Consider the following 23,620-nt stretch of genomic DNA (forward strand, 5'->3'; position numbering starts at 1 on the left):
CCTCTTCACAGTGTCAAGATCGCCTTACTCACTTTGTTCTTGTTGATGATGACGTTTGCTCAGTTGTCTTGACACTGTGGATGCCCAAACTTTACAGCATACTAAGTACTTTTTTTAAGTTTTGGGGGCTTTTTGCCTTTAATTGACAGGTTAGTTGAGAGAGACAGGAAATGGGGAGGCAGAGAGAGGGGGAATGACATTCCAACCAGGGCCGACTGCAGAGAGGACTGTAGCCTCAGCCTGCTCTACCCACTGAGCTAAATGGCGCCCCAATGCTGAGCACTTTGAAGGGTGAACATCCATCTTGGATGAACCGTGGCTGTAATAGTTGAGGTCAACATAGACAGAACTGAAATCTTAAACATTTACAGTTCTCCAAGCAGCTGTTTGAGAGGGGATTCATACCTGCTTTCACACATATGACATCATAATCTCACACTATACTCTTACACATACTCTACAATACCCTCTTAAATCATACTTTGTTTTCTTTACTATCATACTCTCATACACACAACATTGTTCACTTTTGCACTGTGCTGGTGTAAGAGTCTATGTAACTTAGGATAATAGTACATGTATTTAAGTGAGGTAATGTGGAATCAAAGCTACGGTAATATTATTAATATTATTCATATATCTATGAAAGAATAATGTTGTATTGTAAAACAGAATAATAGCATATGTAAGACATATATAGACATACATGTGGAACATACAGTGGCAGCTAAAGGAAACATGCAAAGACACAAAGGAGCTGCACATTCAGAAAACATTTGACCATGCATGAAGACACAAAAAAGGCCTGAACTTAACCGAGACTTGTTTTTCAATCCTCAAATGTGACTTTTCAAATTAAAAGTTTTAAATAACAAGTCCCAGCAGGTTCAGCTTATTTCTTTTTAAGTTTTTTTTTTGTTTTTGTTGTTGCCTTTAATTGCAATAACAGGAAAGCGACATTAAAATCATGAAGCAAGAAAGAGAGAGTGGGGGATGATATGGTGCAAAGGGTCACAGGTTGGATTCAAACCATGGGTGCTGTGTTTAGGATTACACCTTCACAGCACCACCCACCACTCTCACTTGTGTTTTCTACAGTAGACACACTCTGGTTTTGTTGTAGGACCGAATTTGTGTGTGTTGGTCTCTCAGGGTCGTCGTAAAAACCAGCTGAGATTGTTTAGTTAACTGTTGGTATAGTTTTCCAGTTGGCTCATCTCATCCTCATCTCTGATACGTTTCATTTCTCTCCATCCACCGTTTCATCCAGCGCTCGGACTCATCATTTATAAATGTACTTTTATAGTAACTCTCACGTCTCCACTCTGATGTTTTGGGGGGGAAAAAAACAACAAATGTGCTCAATGCAAAACTGTGCAGTTCAAATAATTAGTTATTTTGATTACCATTATGAATTTTTTATGACTTCTGGGATGAAAAGAAAGTTACCAAACCAACACGTTGTGACTGGCTGTGATGAAACTGTCCTCTTCTTGTTGTTGCTCCCAGCTCTCTGGCCCTCTGCCTAATCACAGTGTGATTATTGGTGTGTGTGTGTGTGTGTGTATGTGTGCACTGTTGTTCCTATCTAAGAGGGGACATCGGCGTCGTTACACATTCACCAACAGGGGACCAAGCAGCCAACAGGGGACTTTTTTTAGGTCCCCTGTTGGACATGCTTTAAATCAACTTAAAATCATGTGAAAAACCTTCTGGTTAATTTTTTTAACTTTAGCCAAGAGGGGACCTGAGTGTGTGTGTGTGTAAAATACCATATTCAGCAGTGCCCCGGCAGGCTGGAGCAGGGGTTTTAACGACTCATTCACACACGTCGTTTCTTACACTCCTCCATAGTGTGAACGACTTGCAGCCCCGGCAGCCTTTCAGACTGTAGAGAGGCTATCAAACAGGCTCCTTAGTGAAGAAACCAGTACCTTGAAACATAATTTGTTATTCTTTGTAACAAAATATAAAGGTTCCGTTTTCATGGATGTCTTAAGTTTAAACTCAGCACTGTATTAGGTATAATAGACATTTTAAAATATTGAAAAAATTGATCACCCATAACAAAATTTTAAATAAAATGGTCATTTAGATAATTTCTGTTGAATTCTGATTAAACATTAAAAATAATTGACCTTGCTATTGTTGCTTGTCCAGTTTTTTTAAGCACAGGGTTTCAATTTTACAATATACATGTGTTCTCAATCTGTATAGGAATTATTAGTTGACTTACATTGCAGAAAAAGGTCCACACTTGGTTTATATGGAATGACAGGGGTCCACTGTTGGTTGATGCATAATGACACACGATCCCACTTAGTTAGCATGGAGTGACATACACACTCCATCATGTATGAATAAGAAAGAAATAAGCAAAGGTGATCATCCGTAAGAGAAATTTTTCATCAAAACACAAACATTTCTAATAAAGTAGCACCAATGTTATCTTTGGGGAAAATACAGAGGGTTTGGGAGATCATCAGTTTGTCAGAGATACAAGGGATAATTCATTGAGAGGATTAATCTCACAAAGTCCCTATGTTAAACTATTGCCAGACACATTTCTACAGTCTATTAATTTTTCACTGTACTGGTGTTTTATACTACTTAACTGCATTGTTGTAATGGGAAAATACTTAAACTACTCACAGTTTGACATGGCCTGATGACTCAGAGCCACAAAAAGTTACTTTTTGGCCACGTACATCTCATATAGATCAAGCTCTGTTGGGGCCACCTATGGTCAGACTTTTACTTTTTAAATGCATGTGATTTCAATTAATTTTAATGTATTTGCGTCATAAATCTGTATAGGAATTATTTGTTGATTTACGTTTTAGAAAAAGGTCCACACTTGGTTTATATGGAATGACAGGGGTCCACTGTTGGTTGGTGCATAATGATACAAGTTCCCACTTAGTTAGCATGGAGTGAAATACACACTCCATCATGTATGAATAAGAAAGAAATAAGCAAAGGTGATCATCATTTCATCAAAACTTAACACAAACATTTCTAATAAAGTAGCACCAATAATGTTGTAATTATTTTTAAATGTAGGGTGCACTACTGCAACACACATATCTACAGTCTATTAATTTTTCCCCTACAAGAGTTTTATACTCCTTGACTGCACTGTTGTTATAGGAAAAATATTTGAATTAAAACTCAGGGTTTTAGGTCATTTTAATGTACTTGCATCATGAATCTGTATTTATGAGGATGTATTTTATTTACTGTTTTACATTACAGAAAAAGGTCCACACTTGGTTTATATGGAATGACAGGGGTCCACTGTTGGTTGGTGCGGAGTGACACCGGGCGCCGTGTGGCAGACTCATTAGTTTGTTTGAATTAAAAGTGGAGCTTCATGTTTCACATAAGCGCAGCGCTGCCTCTGGGATCTATATAGACTATGTTCAAATAACGCCACATTTACATCAATAAATAAATGTTTTACAATGACCAAGTCTGCATTACATTTTATTAAGACAGAGACCAAGCTAGTGGACTGGTAGCTCTGGTGGCGCTGGTAGCTCCAGAGGTAGGGGCAGCAGACGCTCGTTGGCATTCTTGAAGTATTTATAATATTACTGTGCACATGGGAGGAGTTATGAAAGTAGGGACGCCAGTGCGTCACGGCGTCCCCCTCTGTAAGCCCGCCCTTAAAAACAAAGACCACTGAAGCAGAGTGAAACTGTGAAACCCTAACCTCTAAAATTAAGCACTGCACAGAAATGAGTCTTTTTGCATGTTTTTATCAATAAATTTCGAACACTTTTAATATATTTTGAAACAAAACTCCAACTTCACTTTCCAGGGACTTTAACGGCCTGGCCCCACTGTATTTATTTGAGCTACTTTATTAGAAATGTTTGTGTTAAGTTTTGATGAAAAATTTCTCTTAAGGATGATCACTTTTGCTTATTTCTTTCTTATTCATACATGATGGAGTGTGCATTTCACTCCACTTACTTACATTCAAAACAGACTGACTGAAACATGGGTACATGCAATATAGAGTCCCAGAGCATTTTTATGAGCTACCATTCTCTGCCAGAAATGTTGTCTGGGAACAACATCTTACTTAACATGGCACAAGAAATTAGGATTCATCAGATTGTCAGAGATACAAGGGATAAGGCATTGTGTGGATGGAATAACCCCAAATAGCTCAATGTTGAACTGCTGCAACACAACTAAAAAAAGTTGACAGTGGTGTGGACCGTGTCTGAGGAATATAGTTCTTGCTAGGGTTGTTCGGTATACCGGTACTAGAGTGGTACCGGGGTACTGACGCATTTAAAACGGTACCATACTGCGCTTAGATGGGGCCGGTACTTTCATTTTGCGCCGCCGGCAGCGGTGACGTCGCCACGTGAAGTCGCCGCATTGTAATTTGAGCCGCGGCGAGCGAGCCACAAACGAAGCAAGGTGTTGTTTTTATTACCGTTACAGCGCCACCTGTCCATGTGCCTGTGTTTGTGTGTGTGTCTGTGTGTGTGCCCGCGCTGCGCACGAGAGAGACGGCCGCCACAGATTCATTAATTAATGCAAACACTGCTGGTTGATAAGTCTCGTTTTTACCGCGGATCACCACTGGCATTCTCCCTCTCTATCTCTCTCTCTCTGTGTGAGTGAGTGAACACAGCGAAGGAGCGCAATAAAATAAAAACAATAGTTGTGTGTTTGAGTAAAATGAACATTTGTGTTTCATTCTATAAACTACTGATAACAATTTCTCCCAAAAATTACAACTGGTCAAAATAACAAAAAAAGATGCAGTGTTTTCAGACCTCAAATAATGCAAAGAAAACAAGTTGATATTTTTCAGGGATGCAAACAGCGCGCCGAAAAGCGAAACTCGCTTTTTTCATGACCAATTAGATGACTTGTGTGAATCGTTCAGATCCGAAGAGTTTTTGTTTTGAGGGGGGTGGGGGGGGGGTCTCAGCGTCTCAGCTGGGGTCAGTAAAATGTTTTTCTAACAGGCTGACAGTGACAATCACGTGAGGCAAACTCATTCATGGTCTCTGATTATACTGATAACAGCCGACCTCCAATGTAGACGCGCGACATGCACGCACGTTACCCAAAGTGGCGACACCGTTTTTTCCCCCCGTGCACGTCCATGGAGCTGTGCGCCGCGGACGTGCACGGTTCCCTACGTTGCTGTGTCAGGCAGGTGTTTCCCACGGAGCTCTGCCCCGTTTCAGAGCTGAAGGAAGCCCTGAGTGGAAAGACGTCGCCTCCGCGATGTAGAATGTGTTCAATTCAAAAAGTGAAACTAACACATTATATAGGCCTATATGTCCATTACACACTGAATGGGATGTTAAATCCCATGTCTTTATTTCTTCAGTTTATTTTAATAGTAATAATTATGACTAACATTCAGTGAAGACCTAAAAATCAGTATCTCCAAAATTGAAATATTGCAATGGTTTTTATTTTTTTAAAGCATTTTTAATATAGAAATGTTGGCCTTCTGAAAACTGTCCATCTATATGCACTCAATACTTGGTTGGGGTTGAACTACTGGAAATGGACTTTTCTGTGATATTGTTAATGGTGAGCCCCCCCCCGCCAGACAATTGCTCTCTTTTTTGGTCCTGACCCGTTTGCATCCCTGTATTTTTAAACAGACCACTAATGTTTTAATTTAGGAAGAGTTCAGATTAATATAGATGGACATTTAATCCTGCAGCAGCAGTAACAGTTTACTGATTTACTTATTATTTACTGATGCATATGTTATAGTTCTAAGATTTTCTATTAAAATAAAGCCAATAATGACATTTTTTGTATTCTCTTTTTATTTGGAAAAGTACCGAAAAGTATCGAAAAATATCGAAAAACATGTTGGTACCGATACCGGTACCAAAATGTTGGTATCGTGACAACACTAGTTCTTGCCGTGTCCTAATTGTCCTTTACAAAGCTTTGTAAGGCTTTGCGTGTGTTTTTATATTTATGCGTTCCTTTTTTTCCCTTGATTTTCTAAAAACCTTTTAATGAGTAGTTTAACAGGGGGGGTTTTGGGGTTATTCCGTCCACACACTGACATATCCCCTGTATCCATGACAATCTGATTAATCCTAATTTCTTATTCCATGTTAATTGTTGTTCTCAGACAGCATTACTACTAGCAGATAATGGTGGCTCATATAAAGGCCCTGTCACAGAATATTATAACAGGTAATTACACACCTTCACAAAACTCATCAAAGAACTGACAATTCTTTAGACAAAATGGAATATTGCTGGTACACCCACTCTTTACAGTTGCCACAGAAGTTGAGTCACCAAAGGCCATAGGTGCGTAGGTAGCACATGGCCAACCTAAGACCTGGGAATACCTGTGTCTCAGTCGGTCTGTTTTGGATATAAGATATTGGTTGAAAGAAGGTAGAAACTCTGAAGCCCAACCTGAAAATACCTAACGACCATCGTCAGCTACGACAAACCATCCCCCACACTGCCCACACTCAAGGACTGACACAGGTCATCTGGCACTCACTCCGCTCTCACTCCATTCACTCACTTCTCAGATCCCAGTTCAACATCTCTACCTTAAAGTTAGGATCTGTGAAATACATGAGTGCTGGCGACTTAACTACTTCAATGTAGAGGAATGTTTTGTGCCCACATCATAGACTGAAACCCCATTAAAAATGTTCAACTCTACTTAGAAAACTGTGTGTAAATGTAATGAAGTCACATTGCTTACTACAACATGCACAAGGTTATACCTAGATAATAATTTATTTTTTTTTTTTTCAAAGGAGGTTAGATCGAAAGCAACTGGACTTAGTTATTTAGACTAGACAAATAGTTATTTAGACTAGACAAATAACTAAGTCCAGTTGCTTTCGATCTAACCTCCTTTGAAATACTATGACCTGGGCAAATGAGAATATGCACCGCCCTAGATAATAAGGAATATACACACTTGTGTTTAGCTGGGTACTGAAACGAAAGAAAATCATTAGGAAACAACCAAAATAGATAACAAATTAATTACTTAAAAATATAAATAAATTAGATAACGTTTTACCATCTTCTGAACACAATTAATTGAATTTGTTTATAATCCACTTCAGATGCTATGAATAAGGTAATATGGGATTGTTGAATGTACAATCCACACATCCTGAAAGCAACCAGACCCATTTCTGCTGAGCACCAGTGTGAACTGAATACAGCTTTTATTGTGTACTTCCCACTTAATGTAAACTCTCTGATCCTGTGCCAATCCTGTACCTTTTGACAACTTTAAATTAGGTTTTAATTCATACACCAATTTCATCTATAGATGTGTATGACTATGTGATACAGTGTGTAATATACAGAAGGAAAAACACAAATTTAGTTTAAGTTTTCATTTTTGTTGTGGACCAAAAATATTCAGACAGGTATACATGAACTCCAGTAGAGCTAATAGTTTGGTAAGTAAAAATGTGTGTTGCAGTAGTTCAACAGTGGGTATTTTGGAGTTATTCCATCCACTATAGCTGATTTATCCCCTGTATCTCTGGAAATCTGATTAATCCTAATTTCAGACAACATTTCTACTGGCACACAATGGTAGATCATATAAAGGCTGACAAAATATTATACTGATCACAAGGAATCACACACCTTTACAAAACTCATCAAAGACTTGACAGGGTGGATTATTGCTGGACACCCACTCTTTACAGTTGCCACAGAAGTCCATAGGTGTGTAGCACATGGCCAACCTAGGACTGGGGAATTCCATTGTCTGTTAGTCTGATTTGGATATAAGATCTTGGCTGAAGGATGTTAGTCTTTTCCAGGTTGCCCTTCAGAGTTGCTAACGACCATCGTCAGCTACAAGAAACCATCCCCCACACTGCCGACAGTCAAGGACTGACACAAGTCGTCTGGCACAGATTTAAAGCCCTCACTCACTTCTCAGAAGCCAGTTCCACATTTAGAGTGGAGAGTGGAGGTAGAGTTAAGCCTACCACACACATAAAGATAATCGGGCTGATTTTGCCGCGATTTTCCTCCTTCCGACCAAAGACAAAAATCGGCCGATTATCCTAAGGTCTTAAGATTATTTTATGAGATTCTCTTGTAGTGTGTGGTGTGTTAAGAGTCAAAATTCTCACAACAATCGCCTCGGAAAACGTTTGGCGCCGATAATCGTAAATATTAAACATGTTCAATATTTACAAATCAAAAGTCATCTTGCGTGTGGAAAGCTGGTGTTGTGCTGAGAAGTGCCTGCTTGCCAAGCTCTGCATGCTGCTCGCGGCAAGCCACTTCTCGACACAACACCGGCAATCCCACAGAGAGCCACGGTGCAGCCCTGGCATTACATGAGGTTCACACAGACATTCCCGCATACACGGGAGATTTCCTGATAGCTGATAGCAAAGACGGTAGCGATCATAGCCAGCAACAGCCAGCAATAGAGCAACCATGTTTAAACGATCATGTGACCGCCGCTCACAGCCGCTTTACTGCTCGGCGTCCGAAGCCATAGACACACAGACACACACAGATGGTATCGTTGTAAAGGCTGAAGTGTCCCGCTTTCATTTTAAAAAAATTACATCGCTCTCATTGTTCATTCCGGAAATAGACCCGAAAGAGTAGCTACAACAATACTGATCTCTTTCTGTGTTTTCTGACCGGAGGGTCAAGATTCTGAAAAATCTTAATGTGTGTGGTGTTTGGAATATCACAGCACACCACACACAATACGATCAAAACTGTTCAATCACAGATTTTTTATCTTCATGTGTGGGGTCTTTCACAGATAAAAAAAATTGGTTAAAATTTAGAGAATCTTTATGTGTGTACCAGGATTTAGGATCTGTGAAATACATGAGTGTTGATGACTTCACTACTTCAATGTAGAGGAATGCTTTTGTGTCCACATCATAGACTGAAGTCTATGGGTGGGAATTGAGAACCGGTTCCTCTTCAGAACTGGTTCCCACGTGATCATTTCCTTGGGATTGTGTGCGTGCATGCTTAATGATTCCGCTAATCGATTTTGCTTTTTTTCCTTTGCAAATGTGCATGTTTCTAACCCAACAACACATGCCGTGTTCAGGTCAGAACGAAGGCAAACACGGCGTCGAGACAGAAGCGCCCTAAAGTGTCGGGGTAGATGTGATGTGACAAAAAATATTCAGATTTATAAAACACTGCATACACACACTTGCAAGTAAAGTGCCTACAAGGCACATACATACTGTAGATAGTAAGGAATATACACACTTGTGTTTAGCTGGGTACTAAAACATCAAAAAATCATTAGGAAGCAACCCAAATGTGTAACAAATTAATCACTGAATCAGATTGCCATTCTACTATTTGTTTTCAAAATAAATTTGATTAGAATTAGATTTATTGTGTACCTCCCGCTTAACTCATCGAGTGCCATTGACGTACATATACGTCAAACGCAGTTTTCTGCGGCTGGTAAATGGGGACGCTGTCGCCCACACTGTGAGTAATTTTGGGGCTTCTGGGATGTAGAACGAATGAGACTGTAGATCAGAGCAAGAAGTGAAGAAGAAGGAGAAGACGAGTGCGATCGCTACGGAGATAAAAAAGTTGGAAAAAGTTTCTATTTCAAGAGAAAAACGACGGGCAGAGCCTGGAACAAGTGTAACGTGGAGCTGTGATGAAAAATTTCTCTTACGGATGATCACTTTTGCTTATTTCTTTCTTATTCATACATGATGGAGTGTGTATTTCACTTCATGCTAACTAAGTGGGCACTTGTATCATTATGCACCAACCAACAGTGGACCCCTGTCATTCCATATAAACCAAGTGTGGACCTTTTTTTTTCTGCAATGCAAAACAATAAGTAAAATGCATCCCTATTAATATAGATATAGAATGCAAGTACACTAAAATTGATTGAAACCATGTGCTGTTAAAAAGTAGAAGAGTGACAATAGGTGGCCACCACAGAGCTTCATCTATATGGGACATTAGGTGACTACAGAATAACACTTTGTGGCTCTGGGCCATCAGACCATGTTGAATCCTGAGTTTAGTTATTTAAAGTAGTTTTCCCATGACAGCAATGCAGTCAAGGAGTATGAAACTTCAGTAAGTCAAAAACTTGACAGACTGTAGAAAGGTGTGTTGCAGTGGTATAACATATTACTTAGTGAGGTTAATCCATCCTCTAGAAGAATTATCCCTTGTATCTCAGACAAACTGATGACCCCCCAGCGCCTCCTTTGTTTTCCCATACATGTTTTATTGTTAAGCCATAAATGTCAATAACTGAAATATTCCCTTAAGTATCTTGATAGGTTGCCATTGAGTTTTCACAGTACACCCCATGTTTTAAAAACAACTACAATGACAACTTCACCAGTGATACTTTAGTTTAAATATGTGTGTTTGTGCGTGTGTGTTGTGTGTATTAATAGTTACAAATGTTTGTATTAAATTTAGATTAAAAATGTATCTTAAAACTTAGCAATTTCTCTCATTTCTGCTTATCCACCCATGCTGGAGTGTGTATGTCGCTCCGTGCTATCTCAGTGGGAGCTTGTGTCATTATGCCCCAACCAACTGTGGACCCCTGTCATTCCATATAAACCAAGTGTGGACCTTTTTCTGTAATGTAAAACAGTAAATAAAATACATCCTCATAAATACAGATTCATGATGCAAGTACATTAAATGTGACCTAAAACCCTGAGTTTTAATTCAAATATTTTTCCTATAACAACAATGCAGTCAAGGAGTATAAAACTCTTGTAGGGGAAAAATTAATAGACTGTAGATATGTGTGTTGCAGTAGTACACCCTACATTTAAAAATAATTACAACATTATTGGTGCTACTTTATTAGAAATGTTTGTGTTAAGTTTTGATGAAATATTTCTCTTACGGATGATCACTTTTGCTTATTTCTTTCTTATTCATACATGATGGAGTGTGTATTTCACTTCATGCTAACTAAGTGGGCACTTGTATCATTATGCACCAACCAACAGTGGACCCCTGTCATTCCATATAAACCAAGTGTGGACCTTTTTCTGTAATGTAAAACAGTAAATAAAATACATCCTCATAAATACAGATTCATGATGCAAGTACATTAAATGTGACCTAAAACCCTCAGTTTTAATTCAAATATTTTTCCTATAACAACAATGCAGTCAAGGAGTATAAAACTCTTGTAGGGGAAAAATTAATAGACTGTAGATATGTGTGTTGCAGTAGTACACCCTACATTTAAAAATAATTACAACATTATTGGTGCTACTTTATTAGAAATGTTTGTGTTAAGTTTTGATGAAAAATTTCTCTTACGGATGATCACTTTTGCTTATTTCTTTCTTATTCATACATGATGGAGTGTGTATTTCACTTCATGCTAACTAAGTGGGCACTTGTATCATTATGCACCAACCAACAGTGGACCCCTGTCATTCCATATAAACCAAGTGTGGACCTTTTTTTTCTGTAATGCAAAACAATAAGTAAAATGCATCCCTATTAATATAGATATAGAATGCAAGTACATTAAAATTAATAAAAAAAAAATTAATAGACTGTAGATATGTGTGTTGCAGTAGTACACCCTACATTTAAAAATAATGACAACATTATTGGTGCTACTTTATTAGAAATGTTTGTGTTAAGTTTTGATGAAAAACATTATCTTAAGAATGATCACATTTGCTTATTTCTTTCTTATTCATACATATTACATATTAATGTATTTCCTATTACTGTAATTGGTTGAAACCAGATGTATTGAGCATTTTGACTATTTAAAATTGAGATGATAGTAGGTCCCCTCTTGGACTGCTAAGAATGACAGAGGCAACGCATTTATGGATGAGTAAAGACAGACAAGCAAATTATCTTTGTTAAGAAAAAAGGAATTCATTAATTAAAGCTGGTTTTAAGTAAATGTTGTTGCTTATACTGCAGAACTTGATATTAGTGCATGCAGCCATGTTACTTCTGAATTTCATGCAATTCAATAAAAAATATTTACTCTCAAATGTGGCCATGATTATTTATATAAAGTCTCTGTAATACAAATTTGTATTACAGAGACTTTAAAATAAGTAATGATAACTCTAAAGTTATATTATCCATTCTTGAAAGAAACTGAGAAAGTCATCACAAAGACTCATTAGGTGAATGGGTCGTTTGGTGAATGAATGGGTGCAGACAGCTCCACTGCAGTATGTGGAGGTCCACTCTTTGATAGGTAAATGTCGCTCAGAGATCCAAGTCCCCTCTTGGCAATTTCTTTAAAAATAATTAAAAGTCACATTTTCAGTAATATTATGGTAAAACACCTTAAAAATCAATTTTATATTCCATTTTTGGTTTTTCAAAATAAGCAGAAACATAAGACCCCTCTTGGCAGCTTGGCCTGACAGGTCCCCTCTTACCCCTATTGGTGTGTATGTGTGTGTGTGTGTGTGTGTTTCTGTGAGAGAGCGAGAGAGTGTGTCATGGCTCACTGGATGATTGAGAGTAGCAATTAGAGACTTAATTAGTGGATATCACGCACGCACACGCACCAAATACACAAACACCGATGCAGATGTGCACACTTTGATACAGCCACGCACACACACACAAACAGACACGCACACACATAATGAGGCAAGAAAATACTGTACACACTTTCCTCAGTTTGTGTGCCCGTGTTTACTACATACCATAATATGATTCCATCCACGTTTTAAGTGTTTAATTGGCTTTTAAATCCCACTATGTAATTATATGGCTGTGACACATACACACAAACACACACACACACTCTTACGTAGTCTTACAGATTCATAGACACACACAGATGCACATATTCAAGTGCAGAGTGTACACACACACTCGCACACACACGCACACATGCAGTACAGCTGTTCATTAGCATGATGGCTTCAGCTCTGTCTCGGCTCTAGTCACTTTATGTTTACATTTCAAATTAGAAGAAATGCTGCATTGCCACAAACACATGCACACATAAGGGCCCACCCACACACACACACACACACACCTACAAACAAACAATCGCACCCACACTGCGTAAGTTTCAACTCCGCTTTAATCATGTCATGTTTACATTTCAGATGAGAGGAACATACCATCACTAAAGACACGCAACACACACACAGATTGTGGCGTACACACATGTACCTCACGGAAAAACACAACAAACACAAACAACTTCCCCCTCTTTCTGTTTTGCTCTTGCACAGACACACACTCCTCATTAGGTTCCAGCAGTCGGTGTGTTACCCAAATGAGCCTCAGAGTGTTTAAGTGTAGTTTCATCATTGATTGGTTTGAGATTTCACTGCCTTTAATTTGATAAAAGCAGGGCAAACATGAAGTCTGCCAAAAACACTGGCTTTGAATGGTGTTAAAACAGATCATGTGTGTGTGTGTGTGTGTCTGACTCTCAGCATGAGTGAAGATCAAACGGAGTGATTTTGTGTGTCTTTCTGTTTGAGCCATAAAACTGAGACGAGACACACACACACAAACACACACACATAGTGGCTTCAGAAATTGCTCCGTCCCCTTCACTTACTGCAGACTTTTAAATGGTACATGGTTAAAAACAAAACTGAAACAGACAGTAAGTGTTTGCCTGCTGGAGTTGTTGGCCAACATGTAAACCATAATAACTCTATATAAGCCAATCATATGTCAGAGGCTGTGATTCTTTGAATTTCCTCAGCACCAAATGATCAGTTAATGCAGGAAATGAGCGAAAACAATCAAGTATAGCAAAGATTGATTCATGGATGGATGGATGGATACTGCTGGTGTTTTTTTTTGTGAAAAAATATCAGTGAATCTCAAGGCTGAATTTCTCTTTCAGTGCTGGTTCGACTCAGATTGAATGTGTCCACCTGCAGTGTCCTCACAGCAGCTTCTCTGTGCGTCTGTGTGTCCAGACCTCCAGTCAAAGGCGGCCGAGCTGAACCAGACTCTCTCTCGGAGAGACGGAGCTCCAGACAAAAGCCTGAAGGAGATGAAGGAGGAGATCCAGGCCATGCTGGCCGAGATGAGGAAACGACAGCTGGGGGGGAAGAAGAGCATCGCTGATGAGGAGCTGGAGTAAGCACACACATTAACACACACATACACAGTCTCTCTCTCACACACACACACACATAGATAAACACGAAGGTTGTGCATTTGAGAAAACTTAAAAAACTGAGCTGGCTTTGTCTCAGACACAATTGACAATTGACTTTTTGTCATTGTTGTTGTTTTTATTCACACCTGGACAATAATATCATCCTTTTGTATGCATTATATTGTCTTTAATTAAGTCCCACTTCTACAGAGTGTTTGTCCATTAGACTTTTCCTAGTAAAAGCAGACAGGACGAGTATGTATAAAATGAATGCATAAGATTAACCCTAATAAATCAATATGATCTATATAAATAGCTGTAAAATACTATGGAAATATTTGTGTATTTTGAACAGAAAGCATTTTTACACTGACCAAAATCCAAGCTTAAATCGAGTGTGAAACTTTTTTCTCCCCCTTCTGGCAGTGAGGGTTTGTTAGGAGAGTAAATGTAATAGTCACGTAATCTATGCCAAATATTATACATGTACCAATCTGTCCAATAGCAGTAAGGTGACATCCCTCAGTGTCTTTTCCAGCATTTGCAATGAGGTTTTAAATCCTTCCACTGAATGAAGAGTTTTTTTTATATATAAATCTGGAGCATCAGAAACTTTTCTTGGATGCTTCCTAGATTTTTCCACCAAAGGCTTCACCATACTCCCAGCTGGTGTAGTCCGCTCCGTCACAGTCTCCACTGTTGCTCCTCTTCAGCTCTGGCAAACCAGTCGTTGTAACCAGTTGGCATACCATTCAAAGCAGCACATCCTCAATTATGCATAACTGGAAGCATTAAAGAAAATGTTAATGGATGGAAATGTATCCCTGGTAAAGTTGATGTGAAGGTGAAGGCTATTCGAACCAAAACGAGGCTGGTAAACGTGTTTATTTCTGCTGTAAAGTTGGTCGTTTTAACATGGGAGTCTATGGGGATTGACTCACTTTTGGAGCCGGCCCCTAGTGGTGCATTGAGAAACTGCAGTAGGAGCGGATTTCATTTCTCAGTCCCGGAGGTTGCTGTTTGGTTAAGTCATGCAAATTCATTGGTTGTTTCTTCCCTTTCTGATATATATTTTTTTCATTTTCCTTCTTTCTTTGTGTTGACGGAGCAGACATCAGGAGTAAACACCCTCCATTGCGCAGACATCTTGATTGCTGCATATCCTAAAGCCACGACTTTCTGCTGATGCTTTAACAGAGTGTTCCTCACTTTGTTGCTCTCACTCTCTTTGTCCCTCTCAAGGCATTTGATGAAATTAGTAATCTTCTGTCTTCATCCCTCCTTCCTCCCCCTCTCCGTCTGTCCGTCTCTCTCAGCAGTAAGCGTTGACAAGGTCGATGAGTTGATTAAAAGTTTCGCCAAAGGGGCAAAAACAAAAAGAGGGAGAGAGAGACATAAAAACACCAAGAAACTTGTAGCGAAGAGGAAAGTCGCCGAGGAAGAGGAGAACAACTGACAGGCAGTCGGAGAGTTGTGGCGTTGAAGAGAGAGAGAGAGTATGAGAAAAAGAAAGACAAAGAGAAATTGCCACAGCCACTGAATGACTCTTCTGTCAGTCTGCTTGCCGTTGATTATTTGACTGCACCCTGAGGGGAGATTTCAACCAGAGCTGCAGAGAAAAACACAAGCAGCTACAACTGTGGTCGAGAAGCTTCAGCAACGTTACATAAACACAGTTTCACAAATGTTCAGATTTTACATATTTGCTGGTGTTAGAACTTTGCTCTTGTGCTGCAAATGTGACTTCTTATTAATATACTACTGTAAAGTTGTAATAGCCAGCTGGGGTGATGCTTAGACACCCCTCCCATTAGTTTCTTTTACTTAGTTACATTATGTTTTCTTCTTGCTATCCCCCACAGGGTTCATTAAAGATTCATCAAATCCAATTATTACCTTGCATATTTCCTCACAACTGTGCGAATCTGTCCTCTGAGTGATAGCAACTGGAGGACACTAGATCCTTGTTGTCTTAATTAATGCTGTAGGTGAAAAAACAAGGCTCATTAAGGGACACTATGGTAAACATGGTTATTAAACTGTTTAAAATATTTCCAAAGCGAGATGGCTTATCCAACAAAACTGATGTTAAGGCACAGCATTATGAGGAAATCTGCAATCAAGCTAAAAGCTGCATTGCAAATCATGATATGGTGGATCCAGTGAGTGTGAGTAATCACCATCTATAGGCCAGTCACATCGCAGCAACTACCTGCATTTAGGCAGGTGGACGTGATGAAGAGGATCTGCTGAAGTTCAACCTGAGCATCAGGAGATTCACAACAAGCCTCCGAGGAAAGTTTCCAGCACCTTGTTGAATCTATTCCACCTCAAATGACAGCAGTTCTGCAGATAAAAGGGTCCAAATAAGGTGTAGCCTACATAATCATCTAAACTAAGCTATGTTATCAAAGATCTACAGTACCTCCTTTACAACATGTCATCCAGCCACACGGAAAGCTAAGAGTATTCACAAGTTGTTTTTGAGCGGCCACATTCAGGGACGGTTAAAAAGCTTATTGGCATGAATGCAAAGGCTGTGACTTGACGTGATACTTGTTGAAATACGGGGACACGTTTGTTGGCCTGTTGGATACAGAAAGTCACAGAAATTGTTGAAAACGGCTGCTTCAATTCAGACTGAACAACGTTGTCGGGGTGGGGGTGGTGGTGGGGTCACCGGCCGCCTCAGGCCATCAGTCCTTTGCTCATTATCTCTCCGCTGTTGTTCATTCAGACGACCCAATCATCCACCTGTAGGATCTGAGTCTACCTTCATCCAGGGGGAAATTATCACCCCCACTCCCGTCTGTGTGTAGCTCGGTGGTTTCTTTTGGGATAAAGTTGTCAAGGAGTGGGTGCCAATCATCACTAATTAACGAAGTGTAATCAATTCCATGTTAATCCGCTGACTGGACTGTGGTAGAATCATAAATACTTTATTCCTCTTCATCAGAAACACACTGATAAAGCTTGGGTTTTAATTGTCCCCCTCTCCAGCATCAGTACATCACGCTCTACTGCAGTGTACATTAGCACATGTGGCGTCACCTGCCCAACCAGTCACATGCAAAACACACATGCATCAGTTTTGCGATATTTGAAATGTTTTTCACTGCTACAATTTAATCTAACTCAGCCTGAGGGGTCAATAGCAGAAAGTCAGCAATTTCATTCCTGCATTTCAACATTCACTCATATGGAGTGATTATTGTCTTTGCACCAGCCGAGGCTCGCTCTCCCCCTCCACATCACAATAACTCTCCCCCCTCCTCCTCCTTTTCTGTCCTCTGTGAAATGTTGCATTCATACATACTAACTTATTCCACTGTTCAGCCATGAATATCGTTTAAATGAACAAAATGTAAATAATCTATTTTCCCCGCCCTCCCCCTTCTCCTTTCAGCCTCGCAGAGGAGTTATATCAAAAAGTCAAGAGACTGTTTGGCGACCCCCATCAGGCCACAGAGGACCTGAAAGCGGAGGTAATTATAGCTTCTAATCTTTACTCTTTTGTCTTCCATGTTCCCCCAAATTAATGGCATTAACTTAATGCTTCACCATCTGCCTCCCAAGATAAAAGGGAAGCTGTCCGACCATGAGGGGAAGCTCCAGGAGGCCGGGGATCTACTCCGCGCCGCCCAGGGAAAGACCAGGCAGGCCGGGTCTCTGGCTGAACAAAACCAAGCCAACCTCACAGCTCTGGAGGTAAAAAGCACATGTAAACTCACACATGACCAGTCACATCGACAAAATATTCAATATCTACTGGTAAAACCAGTTTCAAAAAGAGACAAGAACAAAAAGTGGGATACTGGTTGTCATTGTCCTGAATTTTTTCTGACAATAGAGAGAGTACAGCCTACAAGCTAGCTGAAGTAAACAACTGCTGCACTCACATGTGACACACTGCTGTTTAATCACTTTATGCATGTAATGCATCCTTCACATTGGAGTGATTCCTCTGCTCATGCATACTGTAATATTTCATCATCCCCACCGCCAAATTCACATCTACATGTCGACCATGATGTTTATCTCACTCCATAATGTACCATCCACACAGGAAAGATTTGATCATCCCTGTATATGAAAAGTAGTCAGAGTGGGAGGTTGAGCTTGTCTTTTGAAGGGTTTTTTTCTTTTTTGCCACCGTTGTGTGAGGTGGTCATACCTGTATATCGACATTACAATTCCTCTTGTAGATTCCCACCGGAAGAAAACGCTAACTATCCCTTTAACACAAGTCGTGCTGAGGGCAAACTCTTTGTATCGCTCTCCTGAAAAACCTTAAAGTCCTTAAAGCTGGATCTCACCCTCTATTCTTCTCAGACACCACTTATTATTTTCCTTTTAAGCGTTTTGCATGTGATTCATCATCAAGGTGGGTTTAGAGGCAGCGCAGATTCCTAACAGAACAAAACAACAAGCATTTATCAGGGAGATTATTATTATTATACGTGTCCAAGAGAAAGCACTGCTCATACACACACAGGCATACACACAGCATATTCTCTTAATGTCTTTCTTTGTTTCTCCTTGACCTGCAGTCTTCTACTAGTGGAAAAAAGGAGAATACACATACTGCACAAAGGGTTTTACATTGAGTTCACATGTTATTCAATCAAATCATTAAATGTACTCTCGTCTCTAATGTCCTCTTGATTATTCACAGTAAGTGGGAATCATATTTTAATCATAAAGAGGTTTTTTTTTAGAGCTGTTCTGTACAGAAGATAAAACTCAGAGTCCAGAGAGTTGAGATGTGACCTAACAACACATGACATCATCTTCATTCACCCACAGCTTCATACAGACTCTGCTCCACGCTCCGTACTGTCATTTGCATCCAAGTATCAACTGCATGCAAATTTGCACCGAGCACATCATGAAAGCAGCAGATTTCACTTGTATTTGATGCAATGTTGGGCACATCGTTGGATTTTTTTCTAATTGGGGATCGCCATGACAACAACAGATACAACAGATCTTTGAGAAGAAGTAGAAGAAGAAGGTTTCTCCGTTAAACCTTGTATGTGAAATCCTGCACAACATCCCAGGCATTAAAGAAAAAATCACAAATATACACACTGTGTTTATTAATTAGGACTGAGACAAATAATGTATCAATTAGTCAATAAAAAATTAATCAGCAGCTATTTTCATTATCAGTTAATCATAAGTATTCAAAAATGACCAAATGTTTCCTTGTTGCATTGTTGTGTTGAGTTGTGACAACTGTCCTCGTCTTACATCTTATTAAAGCAGAAGTAAGCGATATTTTTGTGTTAATATAAGTCTTAAATAGCTATATCTTCCGACAGCAATCACTTACATAGAGTGTTTGGACCGAAACACGGGTCTGTCAGTCACTCTGCTCTGCTCTGAGCCGAGGAGAAAACTTTACTCGTATCCTACAAGTTTTATCCAATGAGGAGAGAGAACGGCATGAAGGTCTGTGTGTGCAGGGACGAGGACCAATAGATCCATGACGAGGGTGGGGGCTGCTGACTCCGTCGGCTGACAAGAAGTTATGGTGCGTTCAAGGCAACCCGTAACTCGTGTTTTTCCGACCTGTGAAGTCGTACCAGTTCGATCTGGTATGAGTTCACGGGTCGGAAGTTACGAGTGGCCGTTATAGTGACTTTCACAGGTAAAACAGGTCGGAAAAACACGAGTGGGTTGCCTGGAACGCTACAAAGTCATAAGTCATGACTTGAAGCTGTAATTTACGGTTTCAAAAGCCTGCCTGGAACGCAGCATTAGCCAAAACGACCGGATCGCTTACTTCTGCTTTAAGTGACACTTCACAGATCAAATGATGAATTGATTAACAGAGAAAATGATCATCATATTTACTGGTAATGAAAACAGTGATTAGTTGCAGCTGCTGCTGCTGCTGGAGCGTCTCGTGCAGCTGCTGATCCTGGTTTGTTTCCTCACAGAGGAAACGCTCTGCCGTCGGCACGGTGAAGCAGGAAGCGCAGGGGATCCTGGGAGAAGGAGAGCGTCTCCTGGATGAAGCCAACCAGCTCTCTGACAACATCAACAAAGAGATCGAGGTACCGAAGTCACACAAAGTAGAACCGTTACTGTATCTCCCTGCTCTTCTGTCTCATGTCTGATATGGGTTTGTGTCATTTGGCATCAGACGAGAGACGAGATCTTGATTTTGTCTCTTTCATCTGAGCTACTATTTTGTTGTTTCCTGTAGGACCTGGAGGAGATGAAGGAAGAGCTGGGTCCTCTTCATGAGCAGCTGGATGACAGAGTTAGTCACCTCACCACTGGTTTAGGCCGCAACTTAGCAAATCGTGTGCTGGATGCAGAGGAACACGCCCAGCAGCTCAACGACTCTGCTGCCATTCTGGACGGGTAAATACACACACATCACCATTATTGGTACATTATATATTCACATATAGGTGAGATAGAGTCCTAGAAGGCTGGAAGGAGGATTTCAAAGTCCTTTATCCGTTATGATGTTTATTATCAGTTGATTATTTTTGACATTATCTTTCATGTTGGTGCACTACAAGTTTGATTGATTGAAATGAAAAATGAAAAACAGGAATTCATCAATATGAATAATCGGTGTTGCATTTCTAGAAGTAAAACAGAAGAAATCTCAGAAAAGTAAATATCCACAGTGACAATGACTGAGTTGAGTGTGAGGTGTGATGGTGGAGGCTGCGGTCACACGAGTGTCCTGACTGTGGGTTTGACTTTATTTAACAAACGTTGCAAAGATAAAGAACATAACAAAAGGGGGAAAAAATAACAACACGACCTCCTGTGTTCGTCCTCCCTCTCCTTTGCAGGATTTTGGCTGAAGCTAAAAATCTCTCCTTCAACGCAACAGCTGCCTTCAAGGCCTACAGTAACATTAAGGCGAATGTGGACGCAGCAGAGAAAGAGGCGAAGGCGGCCAAGCAGAGGGCAAACGAGGCGCTGGTTCTGGTGAGACGACACATACACCTATCGACTGAATTCAAAAAGACTGTTTCTTGCTTGTTTTCTCAAGTGGACGCTTCCTTCAGGGTGCTGCATCATCGGCTCATTACAGCAGAAACAAACCGGCACATTGTCTTCATGTGTTTCTAAAAGCTGAACTCTACATGATAAACACGTGTCTCATTCAGATACTGCATTCAAACTGTAAATATCAAGTACAAGCATTCAGGCTATCCAGACTAAGAACGTGTACTCTAAGGACAAGAGGTGTGTGTGTGTGTGTGTGTGTGTGTGTGTGTGTGTGTGTGTGTGTGTGTGTGTGTGTGTGTGTGTGTGTGTGTGTGTGTGTCTTGCATGCAGTAACAGTAATGTAAGCTTGTGCTCTCCATTAGTCATGGCTGAGAGATCAAAGCACTTCTCTGTCCTCTCTCCTTCTTTCATTTTTCCCCTTCTCCCTCTTTCATTATCATGGCCACACACACACTCACACACACACCTGAAATCTCCCTTTTCCTTCTTCTTCTTCTTTCCTACGTTTATTTCTTAATTTATTCTTTTTTTTTCTTTTCCTTGTCCTTGTTTCACTCTTCTCTTCTTTTTTCTTTTTGGTTCACTCTCCACTCTTTCTGCTTTTGTCTTGGTTGCATTCCTCATCTTTGATTTTCTTTTCCACTTTATTCTGTAATAATTTATTTGCCTCTCTCTTCTTTTTCAATTATTTTCTGCGTGCCAATTTACTTGTCCCTTTTTCTGCCAATGTTTTACCCTGTTTTTGACTCTTTCCCCTCGTTTGCATTTTTCCACCCTTTTTCTCCTTCTTTCTTTTCTTTTCTTTTCTTCCTTTGGCAAGAAAGAGGTAAAGGGCAGAAGTAGAAAGGGCTGAACACACAGTAAAATGAGGGATAGAAACTAAGAAAGCAGCAGTTGAGGGTGGAGAGTGAATGTGAGGAGAGGTCGGCTGAATGCCTTTCTTAGAATATCATTTAGCAATGCAAAGTAGTCAGGCTTTGATCTTATATAAAGATTCTATGCAGATTACTGCACCTTTTTATGTGTCACAAATCAGATTTTTTAATTTATTTCCAAAATTTAAATTAGTTAGGAAGCACTTTTTTGGAGGGGATGAAAGCATTTCAAGTCACACTTTTGCTGTTGTGTGTGTTTAGGCTTTAGGTCCAGAGGTCCCAATAAAGGATTCAGCTCAAGGTGCCCTCCAGAAGAGCCACAGACTGCTGAACCAAGCTAAACAACTGCAAAATGATGTCAATGGTAACCACCAGTGTATACTGTATATATACGTATATACTGTATGTTTGTGCGCAATATATATCATTCAAATATATTATGATGTATTTAGCATGCAACAGTATAACAATTTAGGCTGGTTACTACAGTAATTGTCATATTTGATCATGTACACAATACAAACAAAACCAGTATTAAGATTCATTAATTTGAAGCAGTTTATCATCAGTCATCAGTGTCATCAGTGTCACTCTTCATCTGTCTCTCTCTTCCTCTCTGTCAGTCAATCCTCCCTGTTGGGAGAGGGATTTGATTTTATTAGCAGGCTTCAAATCAAACCATCACCATTATTTAATTTGTGTGTGTGTAGAGAATGCAGATAGTGTGGCCGGGCTGAAGGGCAGAGTTAAAGCAGCAAGAGAGAAAACCAAAGACCTACTCAAAGCTGTCAACGGAACCATGGCAACGCTCAACGCCATCCCCAACGGTATGACGAAAACACAGTGTGTGAGTGAGTGAGTGTGTGTGTGTGTGTGTTTCAGAGAGAGATAAAGGGAGAGTTGATCAATATCAGTGTGCGGATAGAGGTCAGTTGCTCTGGTAAACTCAACTTGACATGTGTCAATACCCAGAAACACACAGACACACAAACACACAGAGAGAGTGAGGTGGTTGAACCAAAGTGATTCACATGGTCGCGTTTGGATCAACATGCAGGAAAAAAAACAAACAGTTAAATGAATCCACTACACATTATAAATTAACACAATTGTAAATTAAAATGCGGTTGAAATCCCTGTGCGGGAGCTCTGAATCACAACAATCAGAACGTGTCACAGAGGGTCGTCTCACTGGAGACCAAAAGATTATCAGTCAGATTTTCACAGGATTTACTCAACCTGATAACACAATCAGATGTGTGGTTAGGAGTGACATTCAGCAGTGATTATCTACTGGGGTAATGGCTTTACAGACTCACTCTAACCCCTAAAATCCACTCATGAACTGACCTCTGTCACCTATTGAGTCAAAACAAGTTAGTTTTTTTATGGCCAGACTTACAATGCTGCATTTAATACAAGAGTCAGCAGGATCATCAAATACAGCATCACTCTCTACCTGTCAGGTGTAAATAAGTATCAGTTTTCTGCTTGATACTCTAATTTGGTAGTTAATATAAAATAAACTAATATGATTTTAAACGATTAATAATATTAAAACGATTGATATATTGATATGAAAATTGTTGCTGTCACTGAAGATCTCATATGTGGCAACTTAAAAGAAGAA

At 39.8% G+C, this 23,620-nt stretch overlaps 1 protein-coding gene across 10 annotated transcripts in view; it reads left to right on the forward strand.

Moving 5' to 3' along the window:
- lama2 (laminin, alpha 2) overlaps positions 1 to 23,620 on the forward strand; it is a 213,593-nt gene that overhangs the window by 157,212 nt on the left and 32,761 nt on the right. For all 10 annotated transcript variants that reach the window (XM_085771314.1, XM_085771315.1, XM_085771318.1 and 7 more), the window contains 8 exons: positions 13,947 to 14,109; positions 17,538 to 17,616; positions 17,708 to 17,839; positions 20,077 to 20,193; positions 20,346 to 20,506; positions 20,953 to 21,091; positions 22,252 to 22,354; positions 22,701 to 22,817. In XM_085771314.1, the coding sequence (XP_085627440.1) occupies positions 13,947 to 14,109; positions 17,538 to 17,616; positions 17,708 to 17,839; positions 20,077 to 20,193; positions 20,346 to 20,506; positions 20,953 to 21,091; positions 22,252 to 22,354; positions 22,701 to 22,817 (1,011 nt within the window). The remainder of the gene's footprint in view (positions 1 to 13,946; positions 14,110 to 17,537; positions 17,617 to 17,707; positions 17,840 to 20,076; positions 20,194 to 20,345; positions 20,507 to 20,952; positions 21,092 to 22,251; positions 22,355 to 22,700; positions 22,818 to 23,620) is intronic.

This window comes from Trachurus japonicus, chromosome 24, assembly GCF_045865225.1.
Source record: "Trachurus japonicus isolate A0001 chromosome 24, Traja_1.0".
NCBI classification, from domain to species: domain Eukaryota; kingdom Metazoa; phylum Chordata; class Actinopteri; order Carangiformes; family Carangidae; genus Trachurus; species Trachurus japonicus.